Raw genomic sequence first — 27972 nt, forward strand, 5'->3', positions numbered from 1 at the left:
TGTTGGTGACTCGTTGCTTTAATGTACTTGCTTCAATTAACAATATGCAAGTCTTTTAAAGAGACCTCTATACAGAACCGTGATGTTCTCTTGTTAAGAACGATATAAATACACAATTTAAACTTTAAAATTAAAGCATATTGCAAGTTCTTATTAACATGAAAAGAACGGACAGACATTGAACAACGTAGTATTCTACCACTCTAGTTTAACTACTGACACAATACCTAGGTACACACACCATTATATGGAATGCCAGTTGCAGAACACGTATACACTAAACAACCCTCACAAATCGCATTATGATTGAGAACATTGGTGAATAAATTATGGCTCTCTGTATATTCGTGCCTAGTGCTCTCGATGATTTCCTCTCAGAAATCGTTTTTGTTGTCGACATCATCAACGGCTCTCTTCGGTCCATGTGATATAGTTCCTCGTGGTTGACCTCGAACATCGTTTGCAGGAGCTGTAAAACACTGTCAACAATTGTTAAAGGCAATCAGCGATTCTCAATGTTACAAGATGATACTGTAAAGAATTCACAACAAGTTAGAGCCTAGGGAGTCTGAAAAAGATATATCTCTAATAACCCTTCACAATGAATCACATTCTCACTATCATTGTTCTGCTGAATCATAACAAAAGTGTGTTTCCGACGGTTTCTGATGTTAGCTGCTGAAGCTTGTACGATTCATTTAACAGTTACGTACCTATTAGGAAATACGCCTGCCAAGCTGAGCTGACAGATTTTGAATACTTCGCTCCACCGAGGAAAGTTGATTATATAACAGAGAGATGCTGGGAAAGTAGGAGGGTCGACAGTAATATTGAAACTCACGATCGAATCTTCCCTTGTAAACTCATTGGTGAACAGCAAGACTACGGGTGCGAGGAACATGCAGTGATTGTTAGCTAAAAATGAGATGAACTGGAGATTTGAAGGCAGGAAAGAGGTATTATGGAGAACTGCTAAATCACAAATGTCACAGACAGATATGGAGGTGTGGATTGCGTCAGCACATCATTTTACAAACATCTCCAAGGGTACTTACCAGATGAAAGGCCGGATGGCGTCTTTCTGAACGTGCTAAACGCTCCCGGATTCACCACCTCGTAACTGAAGCATCGACATTGTTGTCATGCAGGTCACCTGTACATGTGATCACCTGTGCAGGAAGAATGTAACACAGGTGGACATGATTAAGACTCAATTTGTCAATCACTATAATTCATAAACTGGGAGGATCTGAGAGGATTGGCCAAGATTAAGTTAATTTTCGGATGACGTCGCGGTATATCAACCAGACTACCAGGAAAGGATTTACTTTAGACCTCCCATCATTGCTTCTTGTACTAGTTGGTTTATTTACCTTTGCGTGAATAACAAATGATTTGCACGTGTCAATGAGGAACTCTAGCGGTTCAAGTAATGTTTGCCGCTGGTGGACGCAGTTTTGCTGCAGTAATATTTTCTGGCCGTTTGGAGGCGCCATTGAACCATGCGTCTTCGATACTGTACGTAGTAGTGATCTAAATCTACGGCGTCTGTTTTGCTAAAAATATAACGCCACAATAAGAAAACGTTTTCTATGTTGTGTTGTTTGACAACGAGGGTAATATATGCTAAGTTGTGAAGGAAAGAGAGAGCTTGGAAAGGAAAATACGGAAGGCCTACTAGTATTATCGTAAATTATCGTATCATATCCTGATTATTGAAACAAATCAAAGGAGCGAGTAGAAACAGAAGTGATCCCAACCGAGATTCGAACTCACGCCGAAACCGGAGGCCTGATCACAGGCACGTACGCCTTAACCACTACGCTAAAAGGTCGCGACCAGTTAGCCTGGTCAGTTGGAGGCGCTTGAACCCCCACTGTTACACTACTCCCCCTTTTCTTTTTTAAGATTAGTCCTCGAATCTCCGAGTTCGATCTTCCCTGTGTGGCATACGTTAACCAGGCTCACAGGGCCGGTGTGGGTTAACCAGTGACACAAATCAAAGGAGCGAGTAGAAACAGAAGTGATCCCAACCGAGATTCGAAATCACGCCGAAACCGGAGGCCAGATCACAGGCACGCATGCCTTAACCACTACGCTAAAAGGTCACGACCAGTTAGCCTGGTCAGTTGGAGGCGCTTGAACCCCCACTGTTACATTATCCAACTTATACAACATATGTTTGTCAGACGATTAAGCGGCCTTATTCGTTCAATTACTTCTACTGGTAGGTAACCATTGTATATCAAACGGACTGCTATTTCAAATGTATAAGTGAGTTCAATATTTTGGCCGCTGGTGGATGTGGCTTTTCCTGCAATACTAGTTTGGTCGCTAAACGACGCTTATGAGCCATGTATAATAAATAATTGACAAGGTCGGAAATTTATCGTATTTCTTCCTGATTATCCAAATAATGTGAGTTATGTTTGTCAGCCGAATAAGCAATTTTTTGGCTTGTCCTTGATTGTCACATGCTTTTTCTATTTGTATCAGTCTTACATATGAAACCTTGTGCTGGACACGCACACACACACACGCACACTCAAACACACAAGTGAAAACATTGAAAGCATGTTGATTTTCAATTTATTTCATGCAAGGGATACATCTACCTATACATGAACTATAGGCAGGTATAACAGGTACCTGATAGTGCTAACGCTACATTTACTACAGTAAACAATCTGAAGATCACACGGTTGTTAATGGTGACAAAACCAGTCTTCCTTCACACAACAACTGCCTCCACGAGTTGCCTCTACGCCCTACTGAAAGCTTAGCGCATATAACGAGATACCTACAATTTGAAAGGTTACTCCAAACTAAATAGACAGAGTTACAAAATAACATGAGCATTAACACACAAAAAAAAGGTTTTGAATATAACACAAAACCTACTATTGGAAATCTTAAACTATAATCCAACACAAAGAAGTTGAACTAACCATAAATTTTCGGCTGGTACTCCAACCTTCGTCAGATGTTCGCATCACTGCGTTGAACGCCGGGAAGTCGGAGACGTGATGACGTCAGCAGTGAATCGAAAGTTGACGAAGGTTGGAGTACCAGCCGAAAATTTATGGTTAGTTCAACTTCTTTGTGTTGGATTATAGTTTAAAATTTCCAATATGTACTCTACCAACACAGATGAGCCTTCATGCGAACAAAACCTACTATGTTATATAGTTCTAAGGTAGGGAGCCTAGAAACTTTAAGGTAATAAATCAACTACCAAATAGAACTTTCCTAGCAAACTGATCAAATGGAATCTAAACTAACACTATATCCAAGATCACTTTTATAACCAGATACAATAAACTAAATATTAACTAATATGAGACTATACATGAAGTACTGTAAGTGCAGAAATGTTCGCGGTGGTTTTATGTTTGTGGTTTTCCCGGCGACCGTTTCACAGCGAACTTAAAACCGCAGCGAACATTTTTGTCCAATACTGTAGCAGTATTCGACTATAGCGCTTCCACAAACTTAAGACGATCGCGAACACTCCATTTAGTGCGAAATAAAAACCGCACGAACTTAAATGCATTTACAATAATTGTCAATAAGCTGACAGTGCCTCAATAATTTACTAAACAAAACACATCAATTTACCGGTGATTGTGTTTGCAAACTTTGCATGCAATCCTTCTAATAAGCTACCAAACCAGCATTTCTACTGAAGTTACACACTCTTTATTACTGGTGAGTCCAGATGTGCTTTCTAATCTATGATAACCTTGTTCACTGAACTGCCTGTTGCACCTCTTGCACCTCATCTTTTGCTTTGTGAGTTTGTATGTGTCTCTTCAGATTACCCAGCTCACTGAACTGCCTGCTGCACTCCCCACACCTGTAGGGTTTCTCACCAGTGTGAGTCCGCATGTGAGTCTTCAGATCACCCAACCGACTGAACTGCCTGCTGCATTCCTCACACCCGTGGGGCTTTTCACCCATGTGAGTCCTCATGTGAGTCTTCAGACTCTGTAGACGACTGAACTGCCTGCCGCACTCCTCACACCTGTAGGGCTTCTCACCTGTGTGAGTCCGCACGTGAATCTTGAGATCACCTGCCGTTCTGAACTGCCTGCTGCACTGGTCACATCTGTAGGGCTTCTCCCCTGTGTGAGTCCGTATATGTCTCTTCAGAGCACTAAAGTGACTGAACTGCCTGCTGCACTCCTCACACCTGTAAAGCTTCTCCCCTGTGTGAATACGCATATGATCCTGCAGATGATGCAGCCTACTGAACTGCCTGCTGCAGTCCTCACACCTGTAGGGCATCTCTCCTGTGTGAGTCTGTACGTGTCTCTTCAGATTACCCAGCTCACTGAACTGCCTGCTGCACTCCTCACACCTGTAGTGTTTCTCTCCTCTGTTAGATCCCACAGAAGAATCCTTGGTTGCCTTTCTCCTGACGTCATCCAAACTCTGCACGCCGCTTGTTGATGCCATCCTCGTAGATCTGGTTTAACTTGTGTAGAGACAATATGAAATATCATTAAAGCAAGAGCTAGCAGATTCGCAGTAATGCTAACCAGTGGTGGAATTGTTACCATCCCAGCATTCCTCAATACACATCCAGCAATACACATCCACATATGGCTGACTGTGGACAAGAAGCATTAAGGTCCACCAGCGTTTATCACACAATCTATTAAGTTTTGCACAAATTGCAAAAGTCAGACATATTGACTATTTCAATCTTTTGACAATTCAAGAGAAGAAAATCTAATGGTCAAATTGTACCGGCAGCTGTACTATTGAAGACAACATGACAAGTCTGTATACTTCTTGCCCACAATCAGCCATATGTAGATGGGTATTGTTGGACGTGTATTGGGGAATGCTGGGATGGTAGCAAATCTCCTCCTGAATGCTAACTTGAACATTGGTGCTCCTGCTTGATGGCAATTTGCTGACACGGTGGTCACGTTGCTATGGATCTGTCAGCGTTGTCATGCAAAAGTTTCCCGCCCACAAGCAGGGGTGCCATTAGCCGGGCGGTATAAAATAACAACAACACAAATCTTGCACAAAATAACGCATGATCTGATTATCGCACTAAGAAAAAAATACATGCACACGCAAACTACATTTGTTCGCTTTGAAAATCTGTATAATATACGAGTTGACCGCGAACACGGCGCTTCAAATTACCCGCGTTTGATACGTGTATGTATAGGTTGCTTTCGGTCATTGAACTTTGAACCTATGGACTTTTTGGTCTAATTCACGTAGCAAACAATAGTTTTATACATACTTTTGACTTTAGGAACTTTGAATCCAATTTCTATTGAGTAGTTTTTGATGTCTGAGAGATTTTAACTTATTTCGCCAATTTGTTTGGACGTCTTCTCCCATAGTTCCCTATCGGCCCAATAGAATCTTATAATTTTTTTTCAAGATGGCGGCTAGATAGTTGGCTGTCGGACGGTTGTTTTCTTGTCGAATTCTAGCGTTGGTTTCGGGAGATATCACCCAAAATACGAATCGAACGCTTTATTTAGAACTTCACGTGGAAGAATGATTATGTTCTGGAAAGATAATGAGCTTGTCGGTAAAGATCACAGTACTTCGCTAGCGTCTGTTCTGGGGCGGTTAATCCAGATGCAAATGAGTGCGAAATACCTCCATTGTATTTGTCGCCCGGACCAAGCGAGATAATTACCCGCGAATTTCAACTACCAACGAGGCCGCGAGGGTTTGTCGAGACAGAAACCTCGACCAATTTCTAATAAAAAGACGCATGAACGGTACCATTGGTGATTGAAATACGCGTGGGTAAAATAATGTAAAAAAAATACACGAATAAGACCCGCAAGTGTGTTATCTGAAGAAACCAGAACATGGCGTCGGAACATGGCGTCGGTTTGAAAACAAAGGAAAATCCAGTTCTGCTGTCAAACAATCACACTCTGATCTCTTCCGTATTTCCCCAGCAGTTGATTTACTCATTGATTTACTCATGGGTATTTTTATACAACGTACATCTCCTTTGTATAGGAATGCACCATTTTTTTCTACCAGTCAAAGCTGCCAGGAAATTTTTAGTGTCAGCAGAAGCCGACATATTCGGCATATCAAACGCTGGCGTGTACACTGTTACCACGATGGAATTACGGTCTTTAGGCCGCGTTATAGTACAAAAATGACGAGAAGAAGTTTGTTATTAGAAAGAATACGTTTTTAGATCGGAAAACGTAGGGTGTGATTATTGAGTGGCTGTGTAGGACAGCGCCAGACACGTCGGTACACCAATTCTTGTCAAACACGCAAATGTATCAAGGTGAGTGCTACGTTTTGGGGTCTCTGTATGTGGTAAAATTCAATGTTTTTGTTTACAATGAAAATATTCGACTTCATCTATGAACTATTCGAATTCTATTTGTTAATTTTAAATTTCTGCGTGTTTAAGAAAGTAATGTACGGAATAAAGGCCGGGGTATTGTTTATCATATCGGCGGGTTCTGCGGCGTCTCCGGCGGTTGCGCATATAGTCTAGAACCCTCGGCCGGGAATTACGGTGAGTTATGGCGGAAACTGCGATTTCTTGATGGCCTTAGTTTGGGCGTTCTGTGTGGTAGGATAGACCAAAATATAGCTAAGAAAGAATTGAAACGGTGGTGTCAGTATGAAGCTTGAGAGCGTGGGAATGATTGAAATGAAAGCTGGGCTATTGTTAATGTGTTAACCAGAGAACAATAGAGGCGGAGACAAGGCGTGCATTTGAAAAGGACAAGTTCGCGGGCAAAATCCTGCTCGGCTTGGTGCAACCAAAACAAATCTAGTTCCCGCCTGCAAAGGCGTAAACCAATCAGCTACTGTTGCCAGTAGTGACAGGGGTGATTGACATCGATTCCTCATCAATATGCATGCTTTACAAGTGAGGAAAAATCAAGGCCTTTTTGACCACCGTGTGAACCCTAGGACGAATAATTTTCTTATTTCAGTACATGTATGTAGTATTTTCAATATGTCCGTCGTCCAAACTGATGACAAAAAAGGATTTATAATGAAACCTCCCTAAATTCTCTATGATGTAGTTGTACGTATGAGCATCAGTTTAATACTGAACCTCCCCGAAAACATTCCATAATGAATACCAGATGGTGGAATGACGGAAAGTTTCAAGCACAGGGGCGTGCGAAGGGAGTTGGAGTGTACCTTATGAATATACAAGGCGCCCTTCATGACAGTATGACATTATTTTACATCAACTAACTGTACAATATCTTTAACTGGAAACCATCGCAACAAACATGCAGTTTCACCTGTCTTTGAACAAATAACCTCACAAATTCCTGTCAACAGAATCCCTGAAAACCCCTAAGAGGCCCCCTTGTTTACAACTCCTCTGTACTCCTCCATACGTCAGAGGATTTCCTCCACTTTTTGGTGCGGAAGCAAATCTTCGAACAAAATAGTTTATCATTTCCACCTCAAAGCTATGATCTATTTTAGAATAGCCACAGAAGACAGAAACATGTGATTTAATTTGACTTGAGTTAACTTTACCAGGTAGCGGGACCCTATTAACTTCGGCGTCGGACGAAACGCCTGGTTCTTCTCAAATCTACAAAGTTTTCAATGTCAGTATTACGACAGGTCGTCCTTTACAAACCTGGTCTCTGTAATTATCTTCGCCGAGTACTATAGTGCTCGGGGAAGATTATGTTTTTGGTTGAGCAAGCTGTTGGGTGGGTCTGTATGTATGTCAAGAGCATAACTCAAGAAACCTTTGATGAATCTTTATGATTTTTGGTAGGTGTGTAGTGGTTGTACAAAGGAAGGTCAAGTTCGAAAATGGTTCACCTTGCGTTTTTCAACAGTACTGCAGCGGACTTTTAACTTTTGTGTGTCTGTATGTAGGCAAAAAAAGTGACGGAAACATTGATGGATCTTCACGATTTTTTGTAGGTGTGTAACATAGATGTTGTGAAAACGGAGGTCAAGTTAAAAAATGATTCCCCTGGCATTTTCCATCGGTATTGCAGCGGGCTTTGTGTGGATGTGTATTTGTATGTGGACAACATAACTCGAGAAGCTGTTGATGCTTCTGTATGATATTTAGTGGATGGGTAGGGTTTACAGAAAGGAAGGTCAATTTCGATAATCGGCCTTCTAGCGGGTACCAAAGGTAATGCAGCGGAGCTTCAAAATTTTGGAACATATTTTCTGAAAGTGCTATGATCATGATTTTTATGTGGTAGATAGTTCATACCACAGGAAGTAAGTGGTGTAAGTTTGGGCCCCCTAGCGTCTTGTTTGGAAATGCAGTGGGTGTTTTTGTTTTGACCTTCGGACATGAATAACTTTAGAAGGGGTCGACAGATCGTCGTGAAGTTTGGTATGTAGAGAGCTCAGATGGTGCTTTACACAATCAATGACTAATTATGCAAATCAGGAGCTAATCTGCATAATTAGTAAGGATAGTTTGTAAATCCACTACATTTCATAATGGGACATGTGACAGTGTTCCCGAAACAGGTCAACAGAGGGCCTTGCCTAAAAGTATAAATAAACAGATGGGGCACATAAATGAACAAATAGGGTAGTGTCACTACACTCCAAGCAGAGGTGTGGGTCCGGTTGGTTTTTAACGTGTTCAGTTTAGGCATTTTTGTCCAACACACGGTTGGAGACATAACGAAAAGGGGACAGAATAGAAAGCCTGACAAAAAAACACCTAAAAACACGTCAAAAACCAGCCGGACCCATGGCCACTCCTCTGCTCAGAGAGCACACTGCACCAAAACTGCACCACTGCTAGTTTATCAATCAAATGGGAGGGCAATTCTTGTTAAAACCAGAGAAAACAAAGTTCTTCCCCGACTGTTTTGGTTGTCAACAAGAGTTATTCTATCTGCGCACGCGTAGGTTGGTGGGAACTTCTTAGGGGCGGGCCATTGCGATATAGGGGTGGTTGGGCGTTACTGTGTTGTTTTAGAGTGCGCTATGATGCAGGAAATATGTTTCATCGCTACGAATTCAGAACTTTCGCTTAAACTTAAGCAAGAGCATGAAAATTTGACGATGCTTTGCCTCATAAAAGGGTTTAGAAGAATCGACTAGTCAGGTATCCTTTCTAATTATTGTAACACAACGAAAAACACCGTCCGACACAGGCCCCGCCCAAAGAAGCAAACTTCGTAACGAATCCAACTGTTCCCACGATACTTCAAAATACACTCGTGATGGCCACGAGATCTGACGCGTATAATGTTTTCATAAATAAAATGGGAGGGCGATTGTTGCAGAAACTAGAGAAAATTACTCTATTCGAAGATAGTAACGATTATGACAGCTTAGTGACTGGTACGGTTGCTAAGCGACGTTAATGATCTGCGTCCCAGCAAACAAGGATGACCTGTTGCGATGAGTAATGTTAGTAACGATTAAGGAGTTTTACTTGTAATCATCCCCGACAATTTTTGTTTAATCGCTACCATACAGCGGTTGAGCAATCGCTTGGTTCCTATTCGGAAACAATAACCATTTTACTCAGATAGAGCAACAGGTAAACTGACCAAACATTTGCTCAAATTGTTAACTTCAGCTAAACTGCTTTCTTGAAATTGGTGACACAAAAAATTAAATTATAGACCATTTCATAGTAAATCCTGTTCAGTTCTAATTGGGATTCTATAACCAATCAGCGCTCAAAAAAAAGAATCCAAGCTCAATATAATCATCGAAATAAGGTAGAAAGGTTCATCAATGGCAAAAAGACAATAACCCAACAAAGCATGGCAACATCAAGTAAGAACTAAGAATTCAGAACAGTCGATGAAACTCAGGCAACATCATAAAAAGTGGACGATGCTACGCTAGGTCCTTACCTGAGAGTTTAGTTGTCGTGTCTTTCTTCCTCGGAACACAAAGGTCGAAAGAGACCGTCTGATATGCGCAACAAGAGTTATTCCATCTGCGCATGCGTGGGTTGGTGGTAATCTGCCAGGAGTGTGCCATTGCGATATAGGGGCGGTTGCAATTTACTGTGTTGTTTTAGAGTTATCTTTCGCGCAGAAAATGTGTTTCATTACTACGAATTCAGAATGTGAGGTAAAACTTAAGCAGCAGCATAAAAGTGAACGATACAATGACCAATAAAAGTGATAGAAATATCAAAACGTCACGTATGCTTTATGGTTAATGTAATAAAACAGAAAAAAACAGGGCCCAGAACCAGGCCCCTTCCAAAGAAGCAAACTGCGTAACAAATCCAACTGTTCCCACAATACTTCAGAATAGACTCGTGATGGTCATTTACGTTTTAAGTATCCTTATATCCCCCATGTAGAGAACAAATCAACATTTTGAATTTATTTTAGCACTTAATGACAATTATGCATGGTTATTACCCAGCGACAGAAAAAAGTCCCGTAACCTACTCCGTAGTGAGACGTCATTACCTGATTCATTATAGCCCCAAACCCGAAACATCCCCATAAAGAGCCCCCATTCACGGCTCGCGTTATGAGTGTCCCAATTAAACGGTGCTTGTTTTTGAATCAGTAGATGTTCCTCTCTCCAGCAACAATAAAACCATTCTGCCCAGGGCAGATAATTCCCCTTAAAAATGACTAAAATTCAAAGGGATGAAAATTCTGATTTCGTTGGTTCTGGTGACCCCCTAGTTTACCCTCTAAATTTCAATGTTTCACCATTAACTTTTGGTAGGCAAAACTTGGGAGCCAATACTATACGAAAATATAAAAGTTATGTTTGTATCTTTATCAGAATAACCAGTGCAGCCATTGCAATTTCAGTAATTTTCAGCCATAATTTGTTGGATTTTCGAGGGTCTCGGAGGGGGTCCAAGAACTGCATAACGAAAAATAGCTGGAGGGCTTTAATTATATGGCTGTTCATAGTTCCACATACCTATTACACATACAAAGTATACACTGCACCAAAACTGCACCACTGGTAGGTGCGGAAAAGTCACATGTACTATGTCTTTCAAGATGTGTATGATAATTATGGAATACAGATTTATTCTATTCTTATATATTGACTGTGCCATTTCATCATCACTTTCAACTTACAACACTGCAATATCGAACCTTTGTGGCCCATATAATATCAACATACTCATATTTTTTCATGACCAGTTATAACGTATATCAGCACACTAGACACATATACTAGTCCTGTACCACCAAATGATTTTTAAGGCCGCAGAACACAGTATTGATGGGCGACCCCCGTCCCCAATAGTAGTTCGGGTACGAAGTTGTGCGTCACATTGCTTGAAAAGGCCGTAGTTTTTCTTCCGTGCACGTTAGCGAGGCTGAAACTGTGGTGAATGGCATAGGAATACGTCAGTTTTGAGACTGTACGAGTTTGATTACGATGTTTGTTCGGTCGGGTTGCATTCACGCCTGAATATTGTTAGCGCCGGACTACTGTGAGTCGGCTGCAGTACGGTGACCTCCGGTGGGGGTCATATCAAAGTGGCTTTTAAAAAAGAACGAGCCGGCAAATTTAACCTCATTTTGCACATTGAACCTTGAAGTCAAACATAATAAAATCTGGCACCCAAATTGTGCACCTTTCTATAAATTTTCAAGCGTCGAAGCTTCTCACTTTGGGATCTTTAACTATGTAGATCCCTATAGGGGCAATACTATTTTCTGCAACCTTTCTAGACTGGACTCATTCGCCCCATCATAACTTCCAAATGGTATGGTGCATGATCAAATTTGCAGGGGGTGATAAGCATGTAAATATTAATCACTCTCCATAATAAGCCTTGATTATTTGGCGAAGATAATGTGTTCGTGGAACTCTAGTTTATAACTCTTTTAGAATCTTTTCTTTGAATTTTGCAACTAAAGTGTTTTGTTTGTAACCTGGCTGATGTATGCTGTATCATGTTGATATATTACTGAGGTTATAGCCACATAAACCATACATACACACATCAGCTTTCTCAAATGGTATCTCCACACAAGTGTACATGAAACAAATAACTTTATTGAAGAAAAATTACTTGGGCAAATGCTATTGAAGGATAAAACAATGACACCGATGTTAATTTTCAACTCAAACTTGGACTCTTACAAGTGCCAGTTCAATTGGTTCTTATATCACAACAAAAGATAACAGTTGAGGTCTGATTATCAGGTTGACATGAACTCTGTAACTGGCCATAATTTCTTATATCACTACAAAAGATGTGCTATTACAAACTGCTATCCATACATGTACTATGATGTACATGTGTACATTGCATTTCTACGAATCCTTGGATGGATATCACATCATTTTGAAAGTTTTCTCCCAGTTATCAACAAATTCAACCAAAAAAACAACACTTTATTCACTATGCGTGCATCCCAAATGCTCAACAAACCCATGCTACTACATGAACTAATTGGTACAACAAATAATTTTAACAAGGTCACATTGGGGTTACCAGTGACAAAAGCAGTCTTCCTTTACAAAACTATTATTATCACAGCCATTGTTATCACAGCTATGCCAAAACCAAAACATAAATCGAGATCCGAATAATTTGAAAGCTTTCTTGCTCCCCAATCTTAGCTCAATTTACAAACTGTGAGCCTAAATTATATGTTACATGATGCAGCTAGAGCAACTATACCTAGAAGAGGAGGAAAATGAACATAAATCTACCATCAGGCTGTAGGTTCACTTAAAGAAGAGGAACCCTTCCCATAGTAGACATTGATTTGCTACTATTCATCCTTTGTCAATGAATGCACCAAAACAATGTTAAGTTGTACTTTGTAACAAAACAATCAAAAACAATTTACAATCAGAATAGTTACAAGATAGGGAATCAGCTTGAAGAAGATACGCTTCCAACAAATCTAACACTCTTGGAGAATAAATTCTATAACAGTACTACCTACTAAACTAGTCATGCTGAATCAAGATTACCAGACACTGACATGTGTCAGTGCATGCAAGTCTTCCGTATCATACTATTAACAGCTAACTATATCATCTCAATCACTTCTGCAGCTGTAGGCTTCATCAGATGTGCTAGATCATCTGGCTCATTTAACTGCCTGCTGAACTCCTCACAATTGACTTGTATTGTTTCTCCTGTGAATATGCATGTTTCTTAAGATGAACCAGCCTACCGAACTGCCTGCTGCATTCCTGACATCTGTAGGGCTGCTCCCACGTGGGTTCGCATGTGTCTCTTAAGAGCACCTAGCTGACTGAACTGCTTGCTGCATTCCTCACACTTGTAGGGTTTCTCCCCAGTGTGAGTTCGAATGTGTTTCTTTAGAGTGCCCGGCTCACTGAACTGCCTGCTGCACTCCTCACACCTGTAGGTTTTCTCCCCAGTGTGAGTTCGAATGTGTTTCTTCAGATTGCTTGGCTTACTGAACTGCCTGCTGCATTCATCACAACTGTAGGGTTTCTCCCCTGTGTGAGTGCAAATATGACTCTTCAGGTGACAAAGCTTACTGAACTGCTTTCTGCATTCCTCACAACTGTAGGGTTTCTCCCCTGTGTGAGTCCGCATGTGTTTCTTCAGAGAATCCATCTGACTGAAATACCAGCTACACTCCTCACACTTGTAGGGTTTCTCCCCTGTGTGAGTACGCATGTGTCTCTTCATATTCGCAAGGTCCCTAAACTGCTTGTTACACTGCTCACACCTGTAGGGTTTCTCCCCTGTGTGACTGCGCATGTGAATCTTTAGGTGAGCAAGCTTACTGAACTGCTTGCTGCACTCCTCACACCTGAAGGGTTTCTCCCCTGTGTGAGTCCGCATGTGAGTCTTAAGATGACCAAGCTCACTGAACTGCTTTCTGCATTCCTCACATCTGTAGGGTTTCTCCCCAGTGTGAGTCCGCAAGTGTTTCTTCAGATCGCTCAGCTGCCTAAACTGCCTGCTGCATTCCTCACAACTGTAGGGTTTCTCCCCAGTGTGAGTCCGCATGTGTCTTTTTAGAGTACTAAGCTGGCTAAACTGCCTGCTGCACTCCTCACATGTGTAGGGTTTTTCACCTGTGTGAGTCAGCAAGTGTCTTTTTAGAGTACTCAGCTGGCTAAACTGCCTGTTGCACTCCTCACACGTGTAGGGTTTTTCACCTGTGTGAATCTGCATGTGAGTCCTCAGATTACTTAGCCGTCTGTCATCCAAACTCTGCTCGTTGCTTGCTGATGCCATCCTCCAAGATTTGGTGGAACTTCTGCAGAGACAAGAATCTTTATTAAATCAAGAGACACCTGATTCTTAATTTAATCATGCCTGTATGTACGCTTGTGCTCATATTTGTTGACAATTTGTAGAATTCCAGGATGAAGAATTTACTTGCTTTCAATCTGTAGTTCCAAGAAGGCTGTTACTCTAAATAAAGTTATGTATCTGGTGCGAGTGCTGCATAAAAGACTGACAATGGTGAACTGTACCTTATCCATTCCTTATGTCCAAATATAGAACTGAGTCTGCACCATTAGATTTGCCTTGTCCACTACGATTCCGAGACAACTCGGCCCCTGGGACAACTCGGCCCCTAGCCATTCAGGACAACTCGGCACCAAGCTCAGGACAACTCGGCACCAATTACTCTGTGCATGATAAGTGTATTTGGGGCTCGAAGAATGACAATTCTACCGATCTGACAGGCTGATAAGTGGAACAAGAATTTTAAGAAGCTAAACTCAGTCCATACATAAGCATTTTTGTATTTCCGTAAGTCTCAAACGTTACAAGACCGTCAAAAACATGTTGCGGGCCGGCGCGGCGACGCCATTTTGTTTGTTATTTTCGACGCTCTTTCACGAACTCGCTACGCTTATGTTCTGTTATGAAAGTGATTATAACTTATTACCGATGAAACTTAATGTATAGCTGTTCATTATGTTTTGTTGGACATAGATTATAACAGTTTGTAGGTTTTCAAAACGCGTCGAGACAACCGAGATGATAAAACTTCCTTATTCATATTCAAACTATCAAAGCGTTCCGGGGAAATAACCTGCAGAGTTTTACCATTTCCTATCTTTTTTAGACGAAATGTTTGGCAGTTAAACATGCTTTATACCTCATGTGGATTTTAAAAAGTTCCTGTTCTGTTTGCTGATCTATGTCAGTTTTGGGGCTCGGTGCCGAGTTGTCCTGAGCTAGGGGCCGAGTTGTCCCGAATGGCTAGGGGCCGAGTTGTCCCAGGGGCCGAGTTGTCCTGATACCGTCCATCCACTACATAGTTCAGACTTCTCCATTCCTGACAGTACATAATACTTCACTATTCTTCCTGGGATAGAAGGAGGTTTTATGATACATAGAAAACTCCTTACAGGTACTGAACTGTCCTGTAAAATTCCAAACACTCCATAATGAACACCAGATGTTAGAATGGAGGAACGGCACAGGGGCGCGCAATGGGAGTTGGAGTGTACCTTACAATTATCAACTGCGCCCTTCATACCAGTTTAGATTTTTTACACACCATTGAACTACACAATCTTTACTCTATGACCGAAATACACTGCAACAAACTTGCATTTTCTGTTAACTTTGACAAATAACCTTAAAATTCTAAAAATTATGTAAACCCCTTTCAGACCCCAGTTGTTTACGTTATCCTCTACATTCTTCTATGATTCTTCTATATGTCCTCGTTTCTCTCAAATCTACAATCCGTGTAAAACAAACAACAGATTGTCTTACCTGAACAAACTTGTACACTAGCCTTGCACAGAAAATACGAATCGGCTGACTAAAACCGCGAATTTTGAGGTCTTGGAAAGGACGAAAAGAACTTTCAAGGTCACGACTCCACGCCGCTTGCTAAGGGACCATACGATATTTAGCGGGGGGGGAGGGGTGGTGCACTGGAAGTCCGGTCAAAAAAAATTTCCATGACCCTCCCCCCCACTTCAAAAAATTTTTCCATGACCCTCCCCCCCACCTCGAAAAATTTTTCGAGGACCCTCCCCCTACAGGTATCGTGTAAAAATGGAAGAAAAACGACCCCTTTTTATAAAACAACTACTACGTACTAGTATATGGACATCGGGCGTCCACTTGGGATAGCTGACGCATACTATAAAACAAGAACCGGGAACCAGCGGTTGTCGGTACCAGAGGCGGCAGCAAAAAAATCAAATTGTATAGGGGGCAAAACAGTTGAGAAAATTTTGAAATCGGGACCCTTTGAACTGCTATATGAGAGACAAATTTTGCTGGAAGAGTAAGCTAAGTTCAATCAAGCAGATATATAGACATCTCTATTGTAAAAAGAAAAACAGCTTGATTTTTTGGGGACGATGCCTCCGACATATTTTTCGCCGCGGGAGGCGCGACATGCACCCGCAGGAAAATCTAAAAATCTTTAACCATTGAAATGCTATTTCCCGAATTTTGATGAACAAATTTTGCTGGTAAACAAAGGAAGTTTAAACTTTAATGACCCAGGGGCGAAGCCCCCCGGAAGCTCTTGCATTTTTAGGCTATTGAGAAGGCTTCTTTTTCAGTTTTGAGGGTCATATTTATGATAATCATGGTAGTCAATCAACTTCTATTCTCCACAGGACCTTGACATACAATACTTAAGTTTAGGTGAAACCGTGAAAGACAACTAAAAACTCAGAAACAACAATATCAATAGTTTATTCAAGGAGATTTTAACCTCGCTGGTTTATTTAGCTACTCAAAAATATCAGTAGTCGATACCAGTTTTCCGTTTTTTGGCTGTGTCCGTCTCGTTCTCCGAAGTCGAAGCGCTACAATATCGTCGCTGTCAGAAGTTCTCTTCGGTGCGAAATAAGAAGCGATATTCCTGGTATTCCCACGCTTAAACGCTGACATGTTTCCAGAAAAATCGCCGCCGAGGCGGTTGTCCCTCGGCGACGTAACTCTCTCTGCGGCGAAAGTCCCTTTGTCGGCATAATTTAGAGAACCTTGGCCCGTGTTAATAGAAATCGCGTCACCCCCCAAGATTGCCCAAATATATACGCCGCCGTTCCAGGAAGCCCCCGAAACCGCTGTTCTGCGTCAAATTGTAACTACTACAGAAAACGTGGAACTGAAAGTTCAAGGAACGTAAAAATCACCGGTCGCCAGAAGTTCGCTGGTAGTTCCAACTCACGTATTTTCCCAGGAAATTGCCGCTGATTGACAGTCGGCAGCCTTTGATGACAGTCGCCAAGGCGCCAGAAAGACTAGATGCCCTGGGAACAAGGAAAGTCGTGGGCGGCGCCACAAATTTGAAGCAGCCGAATCGTCCAATCATGGCGAAGCTTATCAATTTAGTTGAAACAGCATCAATTCATTGTTCTGGATGGAAAAAATGACATAACCTTGCTCCAGAAATTTGTCAGAAATACAGTTGAAAATTAATTCTCTCCCGCACTGACAAAGAAAGGAATCTTTTACGTTAAAAAAAACAGCTTCTGTGTTGCTCAACTGCGGACTATCAACTTCCAAATAAGGAGATTACCCGGAATCTGATACATTTACGGCTGTTCTAATAGTCCGGGACCCACCCCGCTGATCGTCACAGAGAGGCGTACTCGGCCATGTCGGCTACTGTTTACGTTTTGGCGCGATGCTGCCGGGTGTACTCTCCAAGCAGAGCATGGATTTCGGCTGGTTTTTGACGTGTTTTTATGCGTTTTTGCCGGGCTTTCTACTTTGTCTAGACAAAAAAAAAAAGATGACAAAGTAGAAAGTCCGACAAAAACGCCTAAAAACACGTCAAAAACCAGCCGAAACCCATGCTCTGCTTGGAGAGTAGCCGGGTGGGAGGGGCTGTGAGATAAGATCGGAGCGGTAAGGCGGGGTGCTAATTTAAAATTTGCTACCTCCCTTAGAGCTGATAGCTGGATAGCTTCCTGTGAAACAGTGGAGGCGCGAGCTAGACGTGTGCTTCGGCATGTTTACTACGGTAGTTTTGTATTTTTTCGCCGCTACGCTGGGTGAAAAGACAGCATAGCGGACTATTTACAGCGTCAGTTTGTCGGCCCACAGTATAATGTTTATGCACAACAATTCAACGGATTCGTAAAAAAAAAGTCCATGACCCTCCCCCCCGACCCAGAATTTTTTTCCATGACCCTCCCCCCCACCTCGAAAATTTTTTCAATGACCCTCCCCCCCCAACGCACCACCCCTTCCCCCCGCTAAATATCGTATGGTCCCTAATGCTATCTCCAGCAAACAGGAAGTCGTGATAAGATGACCCGGAAGTTTTCAACGGCGCTGGGTCAAACATCACACGATCATCTCCTGGTTACCCAACAGTTGTCGCGACATCGCTCAATCGGGACAAATAAATTTTGTAAATCTATACCTGACTGATATTTTTTTCAGCTTACTTTTCTTGGGCATGGATATTTACCAGCAACCACTTAATTTTGATGTAACGTTAGATAGAAATCAAGACGTAACGTTTGCAAAAAAAAAACAATCATACATACAATATGTTTACTTCTGTGAAGGTAAACATAACTAGGAGATACATGCCTTTAATTCTAGATCTGGGGCAGTAGTACTACGAAGATATTTTTTAATGATTCAAGTTGAATCATTAAAAAATCTCTACGTAGAACATACATTTGCGTTTTCTTGCTGCCATACGACCTTTGACCCTCAAAACGGGGTCAACGTCCTGGAGGACTTCTTCAGATAGAGATTTTGAAGTTGTCAAAGTCCAACATCCCAAAAGGTCTCTGGATTGCTAGCTGAAGCATACGTACGGCGGCAAAGAAGTGAGTGATCTAGCACATCTAGACGTCGGGATCAGATCAAAAACAGAAAGATTTCCCTTCTAACGTTAGCTGTAACGTTATATCATCTGGAAAGAAGGCCGCACACAAAAAATGTCGTCTGCAAAAAGGACCAAAACGAACCCAGACCTGCAGAAAGAGCGGGACGGAGCGAGCTTCAACCCTTTCAGCCTGACCTGTCTGCTACATGGAGGGGAGGAGAATGTGGAGAGGAAAAGAGAGCTCGGTAAGGCTTTCTTTTGTCCTGTAATTTGTGTATCTTATGTTAAGTTGTGGGGAGGGGGCGTAACTGAAGTCTAGCCACTCGTTACATAAATGCAAGGAGGTTATATCTCCTTGCATAATGGCACCATTGGTAGAAAGTGATGTTGTTGGAAAAATAGCTAGGGTTTCCCGGTATAAATAATGAGACACTGACATACTAGTAAATAGATGCTTTTGCCCTTAGATCTGGTCTAGTACAGGCCTGGTATACATTTAAAGCAAAGGGCAAAGAAGTTACTAGTAGGATGTACTTTACTGGCAAGGTAAACAAATCATGTATTTAAATCAACTACATGTATACGTACTTACGTAACATAGGACTTTACCCCTGTTACGTGCACAGCCCCACGTTCCTATTGTACCAGAAGTCATTAGTGTACTTCAATTATCACAAACAAATATATATACATGAAAATTAAATTGGATAGTGAGTGAGTGAGTTTGAGATGGTAACAAAAGATACAGTGACCATAACTAAAATCCAGAAATCCTTTCCCAAGGGCATAACATCGGTGGCGTCAGGGGTTTTGAACCCTGGGCTGAAAACTCGCCGTTACGCCACACGACCCCACAAAGTCTTTTTTTTTTAACAGACGGTGTGACATTTTTCCTGTCCCAACAAGCAAATTTCCATCCCGGGACGGAGGGACGGGTCCTGGTTACAGCCCTGAACTAAACTGATTTTATTCCCCGTTCCAGAGAGGCTGGCCTTAGATGACCCTGAGCTTCAACATGAGCACCTGAGCTTCCTATCCAGGGACGAGCGTTACACCCTAGGTTTGAAGAAAACCATCCGCTACCTCAACAAATGTTGGGAGTTGGACATCACTGGCATTCAAGATGTTAATACCTATAGGAGGTAGGTACAACCATGAAAGATTTTATATTCAGTACAAGAATGTGCTATTTTCTATATCCAGGGCTGGATGCATGTGCACTGGTGCACCTAGATATTTGTCTAGCCTCTAGGGTTACATTATTTAGAGCATTATTGCACACTAGTATACAATATATTCCGGACATTTGAAAAAAAAAAAGACCTTTGTTACATTACCTGTTCAAGAAATTTCCCTGGCACAATGGACCTGTATATACTGCAAATAGCATCGGTCTTCTCTGTCATGACCATTGGAAGCTCTTGAGTGGGCTTAATTGGTTGAGATCACTTTCTTTTACTTTGATTCTTTCTGTTTACATATGTCCCTATGGTGTAAGCAGTAACATAACCCCGCTGCTTCGCCATCTGGATCATATTCTGTGGAAAAAATGCAAGCCATAGCAAAGCCGCAGTGCACTATCACTAGCTACTTGAAAAAGCATCTGATGCTTCAACTCAATTCAGAATGAAGTTGCTTTATTACCTTTTTACCTTCTTTAATTTGTATAAACAGGGCGGTGTTCCTAGGGATGCTGGAGCCATTGAGTGTACACTACGGCATGTTCCTGCCCACCTTACTGAGCCAGGCCACAGAGGCACAGCAGGAGAAATGGCTGTCCCAAGCCCTTAACTATGCCATTATAGGAACCTATGCACAGACGGAGATGGGACACGGTAGGTGTGCTTTCATGTACCAAAAAAACATATATGGCAATTAAAAAGTTGAAACAGATTCTTGGTTAAAAGCTAGCCTCCTTGTAACTAGAATTTTGCTCTACAAATATGGCTTATTTTAATGACATATCAGTCCTACTCTACAAGCTCGGCAGCCTGCAAGAAATGGAGTGCAATTGAACTGAAAAGAGGCACATTATATGCTAAAAACCCAAGTCATATGGCCAGAATGCCAAGGAGGCTAGTCAGATAAAGGCTATCTTTCCTGTACTAGACTGTAGTCTGATATCCATCAGTTTTACAAATCTGGATTGTTCACCATTGATAGCCTTCTATATCTTATAATGGATAAATAGCAGGTGATTTTGAATTGAGCAATCATTTAGAAATTGTCTTACTGCAACAAGACAACTAAGAGACGATGACTAAAAACTATGGTATGACATTAAGATATCCATTCTTTTTCTTGAACAGGCACATTTCTACGTGGTCTTGAGACAACGGCCACCTACGACCCAAAGACGGAGGAGTTTGTGTTGCACAGCCCGACACTCAGCTCTGCCAAGTGGTGGCCGGGCGGGTGTAAGTTTTATCTTCGTTTCACAGCAAAATCTCTGAGCAAATGTCAGATTCTTTTAAATGCAGGACATGGGGGTGGTCAACTCAGCCAGTCTGTGTATATACTAGTATTTGGGTAGCAGAATGTATGGCTATCCTCATCCACTGCCCAGAATCTTGCAGGACAAGTTGTATTGTGTATATGAATGACGCCTATACAAGACTTATGAATGATGTCATTGTGCCAACCTATATAATGTAGTTATTTTTTTGTAACATATGAGCTTAGTTTTGGAAACCTACTAGTAAGAACTGAGAATAAGCCATGTGAGAATGTTGTTTTCAATACTTGACTGTTGTTTGCAGTGGAAAAGTCAGCTTATCATGCCTTTAAGTACTGGCCATGTGAAAATGTCTTTTTCATGACTTGACTGTTGTTTGCAGTGGGAAAGTCCTCAAACCATGCCTTAGTACTGGCCCAGCTGTACACCCAGGGTCAGTGTTACGGCATGCACCCCTTCATCGTACAACTGAGAAGCACAGAGGACCACACACCCTTGCCAGGTAATGCCATTCAAATGTTTCAGGTGTTTTTCTAAGGGATGTCCCTGTAGCTCAACTAGTAGCAGCATCACAGTTGAGGTCCTGGTTTGAATTTAAGTTGGTGACTGGGAGACCCTGTTTGTAATCTTAGGAAGGGCACCTTGGTTGTGGCTTCACTTGTTTTTTGAAGGGACGTAAGGGTCCTGTGTTTGAGGAGGTGCCTTGAGCATGTTAAAGGCAATCAACCCCTCCCTGTAGAAATATACCCTACTACTGAAACAGCAAGGAAACTTTATGTCCTATGTGCCACTAGGTGCTACAAGGGTCTGAACGAACAAACAAGGACTAATAGATGTTTCATTGTTTCCAGGCATCACCATCGGTGACATCGGGCCAAAGTTTGGATTTGATGAAGTGGACAACGGCTTCCTGATGATGGACCATGTGAGAATCCCAAGGGAGAACATGCTCATGAAGCATTCTCAGGTGACTTGTGATTGGCTGTTGACCTGATTATGTGATGATGATGTGATCACAATGCTCAGAGAGTTGTTAGATCATTTGACTGTATATAGTAAGTGTAAGGTTTGCTCTCAGGGCCGTATCAGTTAGATTACTTTAGAATCTAGATTGTTGCAAACAATAATTTTAATGAACATATAAATTAATACAATATAGAGTATTTAAAAGATCCCCTATCACTAGATCAGTTAGATGACTTTTTAGTGAATCTAGAGTGTTGCAAACAATCATTTTATGTACACCTGTATTTTCATGTTTCTGTTCTGTATCTCTGAATAAAGTTTGAAAAAAAATGTAAAAAGAAGAAAAGCAATCATTTTAATGAACAGATAAACAAATGATATATTGGACATTTAAAAGATTTCTCTCTCTCACTGAATTGCAGGTTTTGCCGGATGGGACATACGTCAAGCCTGCTAATAGTAAGCTGGCGTACGGGACCATGATGCTGGTACGATCCTACATTGTTTCGGATGCGGCGCAGTCCTTGTGTCGAGCCTGCACCATTGCTGTGCGCTATAGCTGTGTCAGGAGGCAGTCAGAAATGAAACCAGGGTCAGTGACATTTTTGTACTTCCCTTTAGTATCAGCTGCAGGGAAAGGGAAATACAAAATGTATAAGGGGGCCTGCATGGGGGCTACCATGTCAATGTTGTTGTTCACCTTGTAGTGCTTAGTGGCACATAGGTCAGCTTATTTCTGTTTCTGTAGCAGGGTACCCAAGCTCCGCTCCCCGCCAAGCAGAGCTTGGGTAGCAGACTAAAGCTAAGAAGGCTGGACTCCAGGCTACATGTATATTGTTACAGAGAGGCGTTTCTAGCCCTTCCCCTTGTGTGCACAAGACCCCCATTTTACATCCCTTCTGAAAAAAGAATCCCTTCTGCAGCCCCAACCGAGATGACAGCTTTACCTTTACTGATACAGTACCTGTATCCCCATGTGTTATTCAGGGAGCCTGAGCCCCAGGTTCTAGACTACCAGACCCAGCAGTACAAGTTGTTCCCCTTGCTGTCTGCTGCCTACGCCTTCTACCTAGCCAGCCACTACATGATGAACACGTACTTCCAACTGTCAGGAAACATCAGTCAAGGAGACCTCTCACAGCTGCCTGAGGTGAGGCTGGTTTGAGATACTCTCATAATTCTGTGGGGTTCTTAAAGGCCACCACATGGTGCTATCTGTTTGCATACCCCAGCACACTCGTTTGTTTCATTAGTAGATGTCCAACACACTTATCAAGAAGAGTAGCAGTGATCTATAGGGTGCTTGGCTAAATATGCGAGTCATTGCATTGCCGCATTGCAATGTCAGCCATTGGAAGGCAGAGCCCATCCCTCTCCTTCCACCGCCTTTTACCTCCTCAACCAAAGTCAGATACCTATTTTTACACCTGGGTGGAGTGAGGAAATTCATGTAAAGCACAGCTAACCATTATACCAACAAGACACCACTATATGCCCTAGGTCCTCTAGGTTCTTGGGAAAACACCTTACCTGTTATGCCAACACTACATGTAGTGATGTACATTTTTATCCCCCAGATCCATGCGTTGTCGGCAGGGCTGAAGGCCTTCACCACTCAGGTGATGTCATCAGGAATCTATACTTGCAGGATGGCCTGTGGGGGTCATGGGTACTCACAGGCCAGCGGTCTCCCACTGCTGTTCGCCAACGCCACAGCTGGGTGTACATACGAAGGGGAAAACACTGTTATGTTCCTGCAGACTGCAAGGTGAGGTATCACACCAAAGTTGTGTTAAGGTCATGCTATATCTTGTACATGTGGTCTTTCACCTCTATTTGCCAATGGCATCGCTGGCTGCACATACAAAGGGAGAGTATGGTCAAGCTTGTGGTACAGTATCTGTATCTCTCTGCATTATGCATGTATATAGGGTCACTGGTAGATCTTCTTGGACATGAATGACATGACGATGATATCATACCAAAGTTAAGGTCTCTTCATTTTTCCTGCCACAGGTATCTTATGAAGTGCTACGGAGCCTCAAAGACAAATGAGAAGCTGTTTACTAAGTCTTGAGCCTCTCAGATGAAAGCAAGCTTTAGAAAACAGTAGGTAAATATAGAATTAGAGTTACTAGACAGTAGAGAATACTACTGAAGTAGATAATAATGAATCTCTTAATTTTTCCTGCCACAGATATCTGGTGAAGTGTTACGGAGCCTCGAAGACAAACGAGAAGCTGTCCGGAACGGTGGCGTACCTGTCGCGGGTCCAGACAGCTGCAGTTGCAGGGAAAGGCGCCAGGAACCTTCTGGACTTGGAGGAACTTGTGGGGGCATACCAACACAGAGCTGCTAGGTGGGCAAGGCTACATGTGCATTGCATACAGGAAAAAGTTCATCAAAAATGATATCTAGTTACAATACAGATGATGGGGAACTCAGGGAACTGTGTTGCACTACGGTCTAAACGATCCACACTCTATAGAAAGATTGTACTGACAGTGTACATGTAACTTGTATCTTGTACACATACCTCATGAGTCCAAGGTCTCGACTGACTGATTAGCTCAATGCAAACTCCAAGCTGAACTCATGTGACAGTGACCATTCTCACCAGCCAACCAGGGCTCACCTGTCCCGACAATAGATGTAAGCCCCACCTCCCATATGGTCTACACTGATTAGTAAATTGATATGATACTGAACTGATACATGTATATATATATTCATCAATAGGCTTGTAGGTATGGCAGCCAATCAGCTGCAAGCTCAGGCAAAGGCAGGGAAATCACCTGAAGACGCCTGGAACAGCTGCTCTGTACAGCTGGTCAAGTGTGCCCAGGTGAGACCTTCATCACATCTACTGCAAAACAAGATAGGATAGCAAAGATTTTGCAATACTTCAAATTCAGAAATGTTTGCGGTGGTTTTATACTGTTTTCGCGGTGACCATTTCACTGCGAACTTAAAACCACCGTGAACATTTTTGTTCAATACTGTAGCAGTACGTGACTACAGCGCTGCTGCAAACTTAAAACCATCACAGACACTCCATTTTTGCCTTAGCGCGAAATAAAAACCATGCAAACTTAAATGCATTTACAGTAATTTTTTTTTTTCCACATACAAAAATGACTGATTGACTTTCTTCTCTCCAAGGCCCACTGTCACTTCTTTGTTGTGCGTAACTTTGTGGACACGGTGCGGACGGCAGACGTGGACGACGCCTCCCGAGCTGTTCTGAACACGCTCTGTCAGCTGTACGCTATCCACGGCATCATAGAGAACTCTGGGGACTTTCTGGAGGTAAGGATTCTCCTGAGTAAGCATTTAAGTTGCTTATTTGGTAGGATACCAACATTCATTTGTATAATCTAAATAGTATGAAGCCACACTAACTCAATATCACAGAGAATTCAGTCTACATGAAAACACACTAAATTTTAGGATAGTAAAAACTTCTGCCTTTCAGTAGATGGGCAGCAATGTGTGGCAATGTGTTTGCACTCAGGTTGCACATGTACTTAAACTTAAAAGGTGCAAAATTCTTATGCAAAGTGTAAAAAAAATATGTACCAGTACAACAAGTGGATTTTAACATTTCATCTCGTTTAGAGTTTTAAAGGCCTAGTGGATATCGCCAAAGATCTGGTCAAATATCTATGGACTCGGTGGTTAACATGTACAGTACTAGTATGTAACCTGTATTTTCCCTGTACCTACAGGACACCTATCTGACAGGTCAGGAACTGCAGCAGGCAAACTCCCACATGGCCTCCCTGCTTGCCAAAGTTCGTCCGGACGCCGTGGCTCTGGTAGATGCATTTGACTTCACAGATGAGATCCTGCAGTCCGTTCTAGGCCGCTATGACGGGAACGTGTACGAGAATCTGTACGAATGGGCAAAGAAGTCTCCACTCAATAAATCACAGGTACATGTATGCTCTTTTTCATTTTTTATGTAAATTATCATTTTCTTTCCCTGAATAGTTTCTTATCTTTTTGTGTTAAGCTAACAAACTTTCTGGAGGGAACCTTCTAGTTACAAAACACACTTGAGAATAAACTTCAAGTATGCAACAATGATTAACTGTACTAAGCTGCAGAAGTGTGTATTTTCTAGTTTCTTACTAAGTGTAGTTCTCACGTCTAGCATGAATTGTCAGAACAATTAGATGTAACAGAAGGATGGTAAACCATAGATGCAATATGTATACTGTAGTGCTTATCAAGTAGAGTGGATTCATTCCTCAAGCTAACCGAACTGTAGTGCTTGTTGCAGATTAAATGCTGCAATCTTGTCTAGCATTGAGTACATGATATAACATTGTCGACTGTTTCCACCCAGGTACATGAGTCGTATCACAAGTACCTGCGGCCCTTCCTGCAGCAGAACAGGGCCAAGCTGTAGGCACCGCAGCAGCAGCAGCACTGCAGCAGCAACAACAGGACTGCAGGGATTTTATCAGTCTGGCTATAGGGAGAATACCAGTAGTATTTGCCTGGGGAGTTTGGCCACCATACTTTTGCCTTCGGAGGGGGAAATGTGACTTTCCACTGACTGACTGAAGGGATTTTATCTGAAATAAGGATGTTCTCAATTTATTTAAAGTATGCATGCGGAAGGTCAAAGGTTAGGGCCCCTGACAGTTCTTGCCTCCACTATGCTTTTTCATGTCCAGACTCCAATGGTCGATTTGAATAGCAATCATATGGACGTTAACAGTTTTGTTTATGTCTCAGGGTCCTTCCACTTTGACTTTACGCATAAATACTTAGAATCATGAACGTCCACTACTTAACCAAATAACTAATTATACATGTACTGTTACTGTAGTATTTTTCGTACAATTCAAACGAAACGTGTGATCTGAAGTGTTCTATTTTCAGAGGAACATCATAATGATTGTAATTAGTTGTTCTAACTTATAAATAAATAATTATGCAATTTAAAAAGATAACCCAAGTGGAAAAAATAGCTGGAGTATGAAGACAGATGGATCTTACAAAGTGTGAAGGTTTTTATAAGTGTAAATTCTATCAGATATGAAAGGATTAGTTGTGGAACAACAGGTTTACCTGTTGTGTTTGTACAAGTCATGTACATGTATGTTGTGGAAATGGACTTCATCCGAAGATCAATGTGCTGCATAATTAAGTAACAAGGTGTTTGAATGCTGAATCAGTTCATTCATCATGTCAGCAAAGTTTAAACCACCCCGAAGGTGGAAAAATTGTATGTTTCTTGTGGATTTTAAAATAGTGATGCGAATCATGTTGAAATTGGACATTAAGCTGTAACGGTTGCTATTTAATATTAATCAAGTATGGTAGAAACTACATAGAAATAGAGTAGAATGGAAAATCAGACAAAAAGATATTTACCTGACCAAGAATGTATACTAATAGAGAGCCCAATTTTCTGTTGTAAATCTGTGGTATAAAAAGGGCATAATATGAATGGGCAAAAAACTATGGAACCTTAGCCATGGATACTAAGAATTGATGTGAAGAATGAAACTACATCTCACTGGGAAGGAAATAAATGTGGTTTAATTATATAGCTATGAGCCTTGCCGATTTTGTTCTTCTTTTCTGAGTCATTGAATCTAGTGTTTGTTTAGTGCTGTTCAACATTAAAGGAGCGCTGAAATCAAGGAGTTATTTTCTAAGATGACAAGTTATGACTGAGTTTTGCAAAAAGTCAGCTGATTATGCATTTATTGATACATTATCTATTGGAAGATTCTGTGCATCTAATTTTTTGGGTTGGGTGCACCAGTTTCCACAAAAGAACTTCGAGCCCTGCTGCATTATGGTACTTAGTGTACACAACCCTAT

The 27972-nt window shown here is 41.7% G+C and overlaps 2 protein-coding genes and 1 long non-coding RNA gene across 4 annotated transcripts; 1 reads left to right on the plus strand and 2 right to left on the minus strand.

Moving 5' to 3' along the window:
* On the minus strand, positions 1-25292 carry LOC136424314 (uncharacterized). 2 transcript variants are annotated; one of them, XR_010753858.1, is made up of 5 exons: positions 25259-25292; positions 24390-24497; positions 23659-23844; positions 1056-1169; positions 1-479 (listed from the first exon to the last, which is right to left on the minus strand). It is a non-coding gene; the product is annotated as an uncharacterized lncRNA (long non-coding RNA). The 2 variants fall into 2 exon arrangements; XR_010753857.1 differs by lacking the exon at positions 25259-25292 and adding an exon at positions 24924-25027.
* Positions 3651-14164, minus strand: LOC136424518 (zinc finger protein 271-like). Its single transcript, XM_066413133.1, has 3 exons — positions 13121-14164; positions 4753-4763; positions 3651-4468 (listed from the first exon to the last, which is right to left on the minus strand). Exons 1-3 carry the CDS (start codon positions 14162-14164, stop codon positions 3748-3750), a joined length of 1776 nt encoding a protein of 591 aa, XP_066269230.1. The 3' UTR covers positions 3651-3747.
* LOC136424313 (peroxisomal acyl-coenzyme A oxidase 1-like) lies at positions 18612-27692 on the plus strand. Its single transcript, XM_066412863.1, has 14 exons — positions 18612-18952; positions 19690-19849; positions 20382-20542; positions 21017-21124; positions 21545-21664; positions 22014-22129; positions 22551-22720; positions 23116-23278; positions 23706-23896; positions 24326-24487; positions 24868-24973; positions 25291-25437; positions 25857-26063; positions 26480-27692. Exons 1-14 carry the CDS (start codon positions 18820-18822, stop codon positions 26540-26542), a joined length of 2007 nt encoding a protein of 668 aa, XP_066268960.1. The 5' UTR covers positions 18612-18819; the 3' UTR covers positions 26543-27692.
* Positions 27693-27972: the final 280 nt, after the last annotated feature.

Source organism: Branchiostoma lanceolatum, chromosome 18, assembly GCF_035083965.1.
Source record: "Branchiostoma lanceolatum isolate klBraLanc5 chromosome 18, klBraLanc5.hap2, whole genome shotgun sequence".
Taxonomy (NCBI): Eukaryota; Metazoa; Chordata; class Leptocardii; order Amphioxiformes; family Branchiostomatidae; genus Branchiostoma; species Branchiostoma lanceolatum.